Here is a 12,868-nt window from a genome sequence, read left to right on the forward strand (position 1 = left end):
TTAAGGAATGGAATGTCAGAAATGGTGGTTCCATTGGTCCAAATGTGTTGCATTTGGATGCACAAAGCATAAATTCTTGCCTTGCTTCACTCTTTCCTTCTCTGTGTTGGTTCTTGCATCAGTTTTCACATTACCATAATTTTTCAACCACCTATTTTGAAAAATTCTGAGGGAACGATTGAGTGTAGAGAGATAGTTTTTAAGTTTTATGATGTTTGTGTCTTTAGTGACGCAAACATCACTTTTGGCATTGTTTTCTTAATTGTGCCCATAAATTCCACTGAAAAAAGTGCTTTAGAGGTTGAGAAGAATTACAGTATTTACATAATATCATGAAATTGTGTCATGGGCCACAGTGTTGCTTTATTTTTCAGCTTGCTTAACTGGAATGCATGCCAAAGACACCACGCATGGCCAATGCTGACCAATTGTTTTTAGCTGCAACAAGCAGCTGTACTATTGGCAGGTCAACGTTTTCACGTCCTGTTTAACATGGGTAATTCACTTAACGTGGGGCTGCAGTGCGTGATGACTTTTTGTGTGATATTGTAGCTATTGCAAATTTTAGGTTTGTTGGACTTGAACACTGGTTGGAAACAATATTACTAAATACTGCCTTCAAACTTTCTGCAAATATTGACAAGATCTGAGTGCGACACACACACGTCCATCTCTGGATAGAACAGCCTTGTAAGTGTGAAATTCTTCATAAACCAGAAATTTCACAGGATCAGATGAAGTTTAAATAAAAAGAGCTTTATCAGCACATGACCTTAATAACAAAACTGGAATCCCTCTGTGAAACCACATTTTTTTGTTGTGTTCACATCATTGAAACTAGCTATTTTATGTTGCCATGGAAACCAGAAATTTGATCAAAACAACCCCAGGCTAAAAAGCTAAACCGCTCCAGTCCTGTGTGAAACGCAGTGACTAATATTTCCAGTGGTGAATTGCCATGGAATATAGAAAACTGATCGCATCAGCTCCATTTTAAATAGGAACACAGTTCACCTCAGTATAAACCAACATAAAATCCTTATCTCAGGCTGTTTAGCTTCTTCACATAATATAATTTTTTTTCAGTTTTTTGCCATGGAAAAAAAAGACATTTGATCACAACAGCCCTAGTTTTCGTAGGAACCAACATCCCAAAGATGAAATCATTATCTGAAGCATTTTGACCTTACAATGACCGCAGTAAAACTTGCTATTTCTTGTCAGTTGCCATGAATAACAGAAATTTGATCAAACAAATAATTTCTCTTCTTGCATAAGTGCAATACTGTTATACAATTTGTGAAATCCTGGCACTTTCTCTTTCCAGTTGTAGTAAAAAATAAGATGAACTGTACATTTTTTACCACTATTGATGTTTCAAATTGATTATGCAAGAAAAAATAAACTGGAATCAAGGAGTATTTACACAAACACAGATTTATTGACATGGACCACAGCTGATACAGAAAGGGTTATCTCCCCTGTTTAGGGAAGGATAAGATGCACACAGCCAAAGATTTACAAATGTGAAGCATGATTTGAGAATAGAAATATGTCCAGAAAACATCAGAATTCATTGTTTCTACATACAGAAATCTCTGTGGAGGGTTAGAGTAAAAGTATGTTACACTGGACAGAGAATTGAGGTTATTACAAAAAAGATGATGAACCAATGCTTAAGGTGACTAAGACAGGCCAGGTTAGAAGTTAGAAATTTATTATTAGACATGCTTTCTTATACATACAACATTGTTTGGATAGTTAACCATGAGAGAACTTCATTCTTTTATGATGAAATACACAAAAAATTTGCTTATTCCAGGGAATATCATGCAAACTAAAATAAGGCATAATGACATGCATTCTCCATTAAATTTCTTTTTCTCAATATTATCTTCTAAAATGCTAACTATTAAGCTGGGCACTACATATATTGCACAAACATAAATTAATATCTTGTGTATACTTGAAAGAAAATTACTAGAGAAGCAGGAGGAATAAGTTAAAATTGTAAGGATAAAAGGAGCCTCATGATGACATTTGTACAGAAAAAAAACATTTTTTGCAGGCAGCATGATGGAAAATTTGATGGTGACCAGAACATTGTTCCATACATCTGGTGGATGCCAACTTTGTGTTCCTTATATCAACACAAATTCTGCCTTGCCTAACATTTTCACGACTTCTGAGCACAGATCTCGTGAAAATATAACATTAAATTTTCAGCAAAATTCTTTTCCCTGATATTTTACTGATGTAATATGGATAATTGGCAACATCCAACATGCAAATAATTTTTTTAGTGTAGTCATCTCTAGAGAATAAATGCTGCTTCACCATTTCAGTGGACAAAAATCTAAGGCATATGTTTCATTTGAATATTTTGGACTACCTTGGTAAAGGCAAAGCTGAATAAAAATCTATTTTTCCACAATTAAGTTTTACAACTGATAGAGGTGTGATGAACTGGGATATTGTACTACTTCAGTAGTATAATATATATATGTATATATAAGTATTTACATGACAATTCCATACGCATGAATCTCAGGGAAATGTTTCTCGTTGGTCCTTCAAAGAAACATATTAAAACGCTAAAATTTTAAGAAAAAAAAAACAAACAAAACAGTACATTAAGGACAATACATTGCCCACAGACACATATACTGGTACTCAAAATCAAGTTGGCCCTCAGACGTCGAGCTCCTTTTTTTTTTTTCAAAAATACATCATTTGGTACTATGCTAGCCACATTTGTAATTTTGATTAAAAACATCCTGCACCTTGATGGTCTTTCATTCAGTACTGACACAAAAGAATCAAAATATCCTCCAAACAAACATCCTGAAAATGCTGTTTTGCTTGTCATCAGAAAACAGTTGGAACAACTAATCACTATTATTCACAAAAATCTAACTATGTACTCATACATTTGAGGAATTATGACTTAGCGTTCTGCACCCATGAATATTCATTATCAAAACATTTAATTGGCCCAAACTGTATAAGATTAATGTGTAGCAAGGCTGTGTTATTCATACAAAGTGATAAGAACATGAAGACAATCAACATGAAAAAAAAGACACAATGATATTAAGGAAAAATTTCTCATACATCTTTTGTGACTGAGATACCACATGCACTTTTGTTTTGCTTGTTGATCTATCACCAGTTTAAAATCAAGAAGTAAATTTTTTGATTTCAAGTTCTTTTGTTCAAATTTCTTGGAAAAACAAATTTAACAAAATACATCCATCATGTGTAGATAAATTGTACATACAAGTGGCAATATTGCATTTAAGCTGTGTGTATACAATGGAAACTATTAAAAACCAAAACACTCACAAATTCCTGATAGGACGTATCAGTTCTGTGAGATTTTGACTTGGCTATGGCTGCCATGAGTTAAAACAATATTTATGCTTTATAATTCGCAGCTACGGCCTCTTTCTTCAATTTTGGGATCTGTCGTGCACATCTCATCAATGTACAATCAAGCCAAATGCCGGAGACTAGCAAAATGCTGCCAATCTCGCAATAAAAACTTTATCTTGCACACGTGAACCCAGAAGCATGTGATGAGAGAAGATTCCATCCATGTGCCACTTCACTAGTACATGCCTACAATTTCATCTCCATCTGGAAACGTCCTGAAAATATATACATCCACATATAAAAAATTTTGCAACATCTCTACTCTACTAGTAACATTTAAACAAAAATCTAGCCCTCACCACAGACCAGGAAATTAGGAAATCCAAGAAAGAACCTAGTGGCTGAAGGATACTTATTTATTATTATTTCTATTTTTTTTTTTTTTTTTTGGTGTTTTATGGTATGATTAAGAATATTTCAAGTACACCACACCAGACAGCTTCTTGGTGGCAAGAAACCTAACAGAACCAGATGGAAACCTACAATCATCTGCAGGTTCTGAATGATATTTATTTGGTGTTTTATGCCATACTTAAGAATATTTCACTTATATGAATGCAGCCAGCATTTTCTTGGGAGGAAACTGGGCAGAGCACGGGAAAACATATGACCATCTGCCGGTTAATGGCAGACCTTCCCACGTATAGACGGAAAGGAAGCTAGCATGAACAGGACTTGAACTCTTGATGAGAAACTCCTTGGTCATTGCGCCATGCTGGTGTACTAACCACCTTGGCCACAGAAGCCCCTGTGAAAATATAAGCAGGGGCCTGTTTTACCAGCCATTTTGCGTTATTGTGCAAGTTACAAAACAACACTTGAAGTTGGATTCTCAGACCTGGCTCATACTTAGACTCCTTCCATCTATAAAAGTAATTAATCATTTTTGCTCCAACAATTTTGGCTCATAAAAATATAAAATGGAAACACAGGGAAACAAGAGATTTTATGACTTTTGGAAGCATTACCTACCTTGTATAATACATATGAAACTTTCACACATTAAAAAAGGCCACAGTCTTTGAGGTTGTTCTTGATAATGACATCTGTGACAGCATCAAACACAAACTGAACATTGTTTGTGTCTGTGGCACATGTGAAATGAGTGTAGATTTCTTTGGTATCTTTCTTCTTATTCAAGTTTTCAAACTGCACTTGGATATAAGCGGCAGCTTCCTCAAACGTATTGGCCCCTGTCAGATATAAAATAAACTGAGCATAAAGTTAACACATATATGTATATCAGCAGAGTCAGTAGGAAAAGTATGTCATACATACAAGAAATACTATACAAGTACTCACATTCTTTACAATGAAGCAGTCTCACAGTTTATTAAACAGTGGATCTTCAAATGTTATCAGATGAAAATCTGTTAGCTTGTCTTGAATTATTATAGTACATTCGTGAAAAAATAATCAATATTATAAAACATGTATAACATAAATATCAGATTTGAATATTCTCACCAATTATAATTTAATGTACAATGTTAACTGAAAATATTCTTTCTGGTAAACCAGGATCATGCATTTGACTTTATGCAGAATGTTTATAGCAGAGACTAAAAAAGAAGCCTGAGCACAGTACCTGTGAATTCTTGGAAACAAATTGTCAGAGGTGACTTCTTGATTTTGTCTTCAAACAAGTCCTTCTTGTTGAGGAAGAGGATAATGGAGGTATCTGTGAACCACTTGTTGTTACAAATGGAGTCAAACAACTTCATACTCTCCATCATACGGTTCTGAAACACACAGAAGGATGGATTGAAAGGCTAAGCTAACACAAACAAAATGTTTCTGGATATGTAATGTGAAATTCTGCTTCTCAAGATCAATTTTCTTCATAGTGATAGGGCTAACATGTGAGTGAGTGAGTGAGTGCTTGGGGTTTAACGTCGTACTCAACAATTTTTCAGTCATATGACGACGAAGGAATCATTAGGGTGCATGCATGTGTAATGTGCCTCCTTGTTGCAGGACGGATTTCCACCGCTCTTTTATTTAGTGCTGCATCACTGAGACGACTTACCGAAGGCAAGTAAGCCGCCCCGCCCGAGCCATTATACTGATACGGGTCAACCAGTCGTTGCACTATCCCCTTCATGCTGGACGCCAAGCGAGGAAGTTACAACTTCCTCTTTTAAAGTCTTAGGTGTGACTCGACCAAGGATTGATCCTGGATCTACCGGTCCCGAAGCGGACGCTCTACCAACTGTGCTATCCGGGCCGGTCGCTAACATGTGAATGTGATTATCTGATATCGTGTACAACATAAATCTCACCTTAAAACATGATTTTGCTTTACACCTATTTCATATCAATCATTATCTATGGCATAACTGGTACAGTACATGTTTTTGTCAAAATATCCAAAACGACATTTACTTGAACTTTTGACAGGATCTGATTCTACTGTGTTCAATTCTCACTGAATAGGACTGGTCATTTATAAAAATGGCTAAAATTATGTTTACCATAATAATGGTATAAAATTACCCACTTATGAAGATCACTGATATTATTTATTTCTTGCCCACTTACAGAAAATATTTCGAGGTTTTCATATTGCACATTGGTGCAATGTATGTCCACACATCACACCATGTGGTGTTTGTCATTTCGTTTGTCATTAGAAATACTGGTCAGATATATGCTGCTATTTTTTCTAATATAACAGTTGGAATGCCAAGTAGAGAGGGACAGACCAATTCCCAGTAATTTGGATGAAGACTTAGGACGTAACAATGACATGAACTAACCATCTCTTGGTCCTCCGCTAGCGTCAAATCATATTCACTCATGGCCACAATAAAGATGATGGCTGTGACTCCCTCAAAGCAATGGATCCACTTCTTCCTCTCTGATCTCTGTCCACCCACATCAAACATTCTGAAAAAAACACAAAATAATTTTAGAACTTGCCAAAAAGCCTCCTAAAATGATTCTTGTTGACAACAATAGTCAGAAGATACCCAGTAAATAAAAGACGTCACAAGACTTGGTGTTGATCAATGAAATTTGAAGCAGTTGTTGAAACATAATGTTGATACAGAAATCCAATATATCAGAGAAAGGGACGTAAATTTAAAGTGTTTCTGCTCTGGTGGTAGAGATAATAATTGAAGGAATTTGACTTCTTTATTTTGATTGGTCTTCTACTACCAAACAGACGGATACACTTATCTGTACTTAAAATTATATTTCAATTTTTATTTTTATTGTACTTATTTTTTATATTATTTTATTTTATTTTTATTTGGGGGGGGGGGCATAGGGACAACATGTACATAATCCACGGAACATTTTAAGTTTTGAATTTACCTCATGCTGACCGTAACCATCACGTTAAAGAATACAAACACAAGAGACTATGTCTTAACCCCATCCTGGAACCCTGATTGATTTATCTAAACTGGACCAGTTCTGGCCTATATAAGGCCTACTGACCGTTCTGGCACACATACATCTCCCTAGTACATCTGTGGCTGTGTGCACTTTTAATAGGCTTTCTGTGACTTGAGACCAAAATGGCCACTAATCAAATGAGCGACCATCCCACTGAAAAATCAATACACTCTCTGGAGACAAGTAGTGACATGTCAGGCAGAATGCAAAGTCTGCCAGAAGATAATGGGATCTTCATTAAGATCCAACAGTACCACGGCATGCAGTAGTTTTAATGGTCCAAGCAGCCAAAACTAAATTTGCCTCTCTGTGATAATCCACTACAAGATATCAACCAAAAATAACACACCAGGAAACAGCTCCTTGATGAGCATTCAAAAATGGTGAGGAAAAACAAAGCCAATAGTACCCTTTCTATCCATAAATGTTCAAGTACTTCACAGCATAAGTAAATGTACCTGTTTTGTCAACAACACCCTCTTTTCTTCAAGTTTTTCTAATCAAAGCTTCTTTTTAATCATGTAAATACTGTATTCTCAAATTTAAGACACATGTTTTACAATACTGCTATAACTAGTAACACTTCTTTGATGCATAAAATACTGCTGTACAGGGAAGAGGATATCTAAACAAGAACAATGTCATCTGATCAAACGACAAGAAAAAGAGGAGTCATCAGAAAAACAAAAAATACAGTTAGCAAAAAAGAATATGTGGTCATAAAATTATAGGCATGTCACCATCAATATGGAGCCTTGCGCTCAGATTACGAGTACACATTAAAAAGAACTGCAACTTGACCTAAGATTGAAGATCTATTTTAACTACGTGTAACAGGAAGTGATGATATTTTGTTTGCAATTTACCTAGAGACTTGGGAACAAGCTTCAATCGATATCAATGCCCAGAGACATATAACTCAATATAACATCATCTCAACCAATTTGAATACTGGCAACTGTGTCTGCATTAGCTTTATTTTAAATTATAACAATATCTATATTTAAAAATAAACAGCAAATACACTTATAGAGTTGCCTCGCACTAGCGTATTGTTATGGAGACAACTTCTTGGGCGCCTTCAATATAAGCTCCATCGCACTATAGCCAAATAACCTTGGGATCCAGTATATAGGCCTACATGATTTTGACAATGAACTAAATTTTATCCATGCAAATTGTGTTTTGTCAAAGGCTTTTTCATTGTTGTTAGTTTACTACAAATGCATAAGAGTTTTGTTACCTAAAGATCCAATTATAGTGTTCTACCGTACGCAAGGTTTTATATACGAAACACCAGCATCTTGTCAATGTCCAGCTCATATCCCGTGAAGCTAGCCTGGTATTGCTTAAACACGGGCCTGAGGTGATCTACTGAACTTGGTGTATGTTAAACCTTTCCACAAACTGAAATCAATTCAGTTTTTATATCTCACATCTGCTTTGTCCATGTCTGCTTGTATCAGAAGTAACTCATGAAATTTAAAATGCCTCGGGATAAAAATGGCGGACTTGGCAGACTACTGTCAACCTGATCATGCGACCACATTATACTGAACAAAAAAAAAAAAAAAAAAAAATGTTCACTCTTTTAATGTATGTCCTGTTAAATCAATGTATTAAATGAAGGAAAGCACAAAAAAGACATTCTCAACCTTCGGGTGAGTTCATCTCAAACTTTGGGCGAGTTCATCTTAATCCCAACATGTCAACATGCTGGTAAGCCACATCTCGCTCCCCTGTAGTTTCACACCACGCTTTATAGCCATTCAACAATCTGATTAAAATCATGAGCATTTACTAAAAGTGTACCAACATTAAGCCCTGTTCCACTACAATTGCTCTGCAAAGCTGTGTTGAGTAAGAAACACAGGATATAACAGCCTGCTGAAGGATAGTCAGATTTGCCTGTAGACACAGTAGCATCTACACAAGAACCATGCCATGCATGTGGAAAGAATCTCAACTTAGAAAGCAGGGGCCCATTTCACAAAGTGCCCTGGCCCACTTTTACGAAGCCTTCTTAAAGTTACAAGCATGTAACTACCACGGCAACCAAAATGTATTCATTATTCAGTCACTATGGTACTTACAAGCTTGTAACGTTAAGTGGGCTTTGTACAAGTGGGCCCCGAACATTATGTGCACGCACATTGTATATGAGGTTTTTTTTTCTTTTCTTTTTTGTCATACAAAAGAGACAAGAGTTACATCAAATTTAAAAAAAAAACAAAGCTTAAATGCCTTCAACATTATAAAATCAGGTGGAATAGGGTCTTACTTGAAGTGAAGATCTTTGAAGGTGAAGTGAGTCTCCACAATTCCTGTAGTTTTCACTCTTGTTCTCAACACATCTTGTTCTGTAGGGATGTAGTCTGCTGTGGATATCCTGTCCAGCGAGTTCAGGTAGCTGAAATACAAGAAAAACAATGACAGTGACAGAGTTGAATTGTAAGACTAAGCATCTTTTAAATGGAAGATTTGTGACCACGCATACCAGCCAGGAATCTGAACCACAGATCTCTCGGGTTTGAGTTGTCCATTAGACAAATTCTCTCCAGCATCCAGGTTAACAGTGTTTACATTCTACAATTTTCTTTAAGTGGTATTTTAGTTAATTCTTAAAAACATCTTACATATTGAGTTATGATGTGAATGGGTGTGCACCAGGCCTGGGGAAATAGCCTGCTCATTCAAAAAATATTTGTTTCTTGCATATAAATAAAACTATCTAGTCTGCAACTGCTAAAACAAATCACCTTCTCAGACAAAGGGCAGTCTTCTAACAAAGGAAAAGTTACAATGTTTAAGTGAATCAGTAATAATCGGCATCCTTGACGGGACATCAACACAGTGCAGCCATGACATCATATTTGATCTGTTATTCTGTAAGTATTATTGCTTGTTCTGTTTTATGTACATGTACCAGGAAAGAGCTGCTCTACAGCGGAACAGTGTATAGCAATTGTTTTCCAACAGACTTTCGCAGACTCACTTAAATATGCTCTTGCTGACTGTACCATGCTTCAGGACTCTATATACAGTATCACTGTATACAACTTTGCCTAGTTAAAAGTCTCATAATTACTCTAAAAATAAACATACAATATGAATTAAATGATTATTTAATTTCCCTCTTTTGAATTGTAATGAACTTGCCTTTTTGGTACCAGGAAAGAATAATTTGTTTAACACATTTATGGATACACATATTATGATAGCACACATTGAAACATGTAGACAATGCGTAACACTATTAGTTGAGGACACATGGCTTTGTTGCTATGAATGGTCTGGACAAACACTTAGCCAGGTGTAAATCATTGGCGTGTTTGACACTATTTTTGTTTTTTCAAACCCTTGGACAGAGGCACCAATACTGAATACTTCTACTCATATACATCCAATCAAAACAATAACTCAGACCTCGCCACAAGGATGAACGAGGGGATTGGAACATCGTTCTCCTGAATTCTCAGTGAGGAGATAAAAATTCTGATCACCCCTACCCTATCAATCGATCCCCTGGCTTCCTCTCCGGTCGTACGTGGGAAGTTTCCTCCCCCCATAATGCTGGTCGCCGTCATGTAAGTGAAATATTCTCAGCATAAAACACCAATCAAATAAAAAAATAAATAAATAAATCCATCCCCTCAAGCTTAGATAGGTGCGTGTGAACCCCAAACCCACATATTTAATTACCAATCTGATTACAGAAAGGTCTTGTATCAATGGCAGTATTTCATGGTACATATATCCATGTTGTCGTGTAAAGATAATGGGCCCCATTGTACAAGCTATGTGTTTTCTTCATTTTAAGAAGCAGGTTTGATCGTGTTTGAAAGAAAACTCATACAGAGAATTGCCATATATATGTATAGATTTTAACAATATACTTTGATTGATTTTAACATGGTAATAGCGTTCATTAAAATATTAATCATTAAATTGCAGTGGACATTCTGTTTCGAAGTCATTTTTCAAACCATGTGTGCCTACAAACTCCTCAGAGGTGTGAACATTTATTTGGGATTATGAAACGAAACATTTCATTGGTCATGCAATTTTCACTGAGCCAATCACAGGTCGCATTACAGATAAGTAGTCTATGCTCACCCACGCAAGCAGCCACTTTCATTTTACCGACATGGGTGATCAGTTTTTTTTCTATTTAAACCGGCATCATAAAGTTTGTGCAGATTTTCCTGTAAGAGAAATAAATTTAGCTATCTGCGACCTACTGAGAGCACATTGTACTTGCCGACACGTGAAATTATCATTCCCCTGGAGTTTACGTGGTGATCGACAATTCGCTCCCCTGAATTTACGTTTAGGAGATCGACAGGCGATTGGCCGGTTTGATCACCTCTTATGTCGGGGCCTGTAACTACATGGGTAGTTCCCTTAAAAATATGGGAACATCACACGGTAAGCTAAGTATAGCTTCTTGTTTCCTCGCATGAACTAGACCTTACATATATGTTCCAGATTTAGGCCAACCCATTTTACTTTATTTCAAAAGTATGATTTGACTGCTCAGGCCGTCACATGTAATTACATGATTACATTTATTGCTACTTGATGTTGGTTCTGTTGTAAATTTCATCCATAAAATTTTTTGTTTTAAAATCTTGTATAACCTGTTAAAAAAAACCCAAAAGAAATAATAAGAAATAGAATGTGGTTTGCATGTTATTCTAATTACTTGAGAAAAAAAAACATATTTCCACCTAGCCAGTACTTAGGTTCCCCCCACCCACCCGTGCAACATGTACTCTAAGTAATAGCCACTGGCTGTGAAGATATTTGTTTTGTTTCTCACAGATCGACATAGTTTAATCAAGACTAAGCGTCCTTTTGGGCAGTCAATTTCAATGCCTGTAAATTCATATAATAATGTCACATGGAGGGATCATGCCCCAGAAACTAGACAGGATTCTATCCACCCACTACACCAACATGCTGCTCAAAGTTGACTGATCTTTTTGCATTATGACACATGTTACTGAAGCATTGTGCAAGGCAGTCTGTGCTAGTAAACTGTAATTCTCTTATGCTCTGGATAAATGAAATGGGTTGGGCCCATCTACTTCACCACAGAGCTATGATTGGCCATCTACATTCAGCTCTCATATCCATGCAAGACTAATAGTTTTTTTAAAAGCTAAATTTCTTACTGGTGTCATAACTGGTGATATGAACAATCTGACCAGTAAACAAATGAACCTAAATAGTAGAGGCAAAATCATGAAGTTGTCTTGTCTTTTAGGCACATGTGAAGTTATCAGAAATATATTCTTGACTATTACAATATGGCATAAATTATTTTTTATACTTGTACAAATGTCCAACATGTTTCATAGAGCAATTCGTGTAGGACAGGCCTCAAATTAGATGTCCTAATATATTTGGTATAATAATGATCTGCAGCCAGATAGCAATCAAAGCCCATGCCTTCCAAAAAAAGTAAATTAAATGGGGGACAGAATCATTGTTGTTAAAACAGTGCTACATTACAATCTGGCCAAATGCCCAGACATATATGTGCTCGCTAAATTATAGGATATCAGATCACAGAATTATGATATCACAAAAGAGAATTATGATGCCACAGAACAAAATAATGATGCCACAAAACAGAACGGAAATGCACTGAGATGTCAGTTTATAGTTGTAAGCCTTTGCATTAAGATGTGATTTGAAAAAAAAAAAAAGCCAGCTTAATCAGAAATGCCATGGGATAGAAAACTTAAAGCTAAATTTAATTTTTAAACTACAATCCGGATGTAAGATTAAGTACAACAAACAGTCATTCATGTGCCTGAAATTATGAATATTTGAAAGACTCTAAATCACCTTCCTGACAACCTGCATCCTTTGAGGTCATTTTTATTTCAAGCCCTTAGAAGTGTGTGGGACCTCCGTGGCTCAGTTGGTTAGTGCACTAGCGCAGCGTAATGAAAAAGGAATCTCCCACCAATGCCGTCGCTGTAAGTCCAGCTCATGCTGGCTTCCTCTCCAGTAGGAA

General features: G+C 36.1%; 1 protein-coding gene across 1 annotated transcript in view; it reads right to left on the minus strand.

Moving 5' to 3' along the window:
• Nucleotides 1-1,996: 1,996 nt before the first annotated feature.
• The window catches only part of LOC135469717 (guanine nucleotide-binding protein G(i) subunit alpha), a 38,181-nt gene continuing 27,309 nt past the window's right edge, over nt 1,997-12,868 (minus strand). The window contains exons 5-9 of the mRNA XM_064748279.1: nt 9,122-9,250; nt 6,195-6,324; nt 5,024-5,177; nt 4,408-4,628; nt 1,997-3,650 (exon numbers count right to left, since the gene is read on the minus strand). Coding sequence (XP_064604349.1) covers nt 4,438-4,628; nt 5,024-5,177; nt 6,195-6,324; nt 9,122-9,250 — 604 coding nt within the window. The 3' untranslated portion in view covers nt 1,997-3,650; nt 4,408-4,437. The remainder of the gene's footprint in view (nt 3,651-4,407; nt 4,629-5,023; nt 5,178-6,194; nt 6,325-9,121; nt 9,251-12,868) is intronic.

Source organism: Liolophura sinensis, chromosome 7 (genome assembly GCF_032854445.1).
Source record: "Liolophura sinensis isolate JHLJ2023 chromosome 7, CUHK_Ljap_v2, whole genome shotgun sequence".
NCBI lineage: Eukaryota > Metazoa > Mollusca > Polyplacophora > Chitonida > Chitonidae > Liolophura > Liolophura sinensis.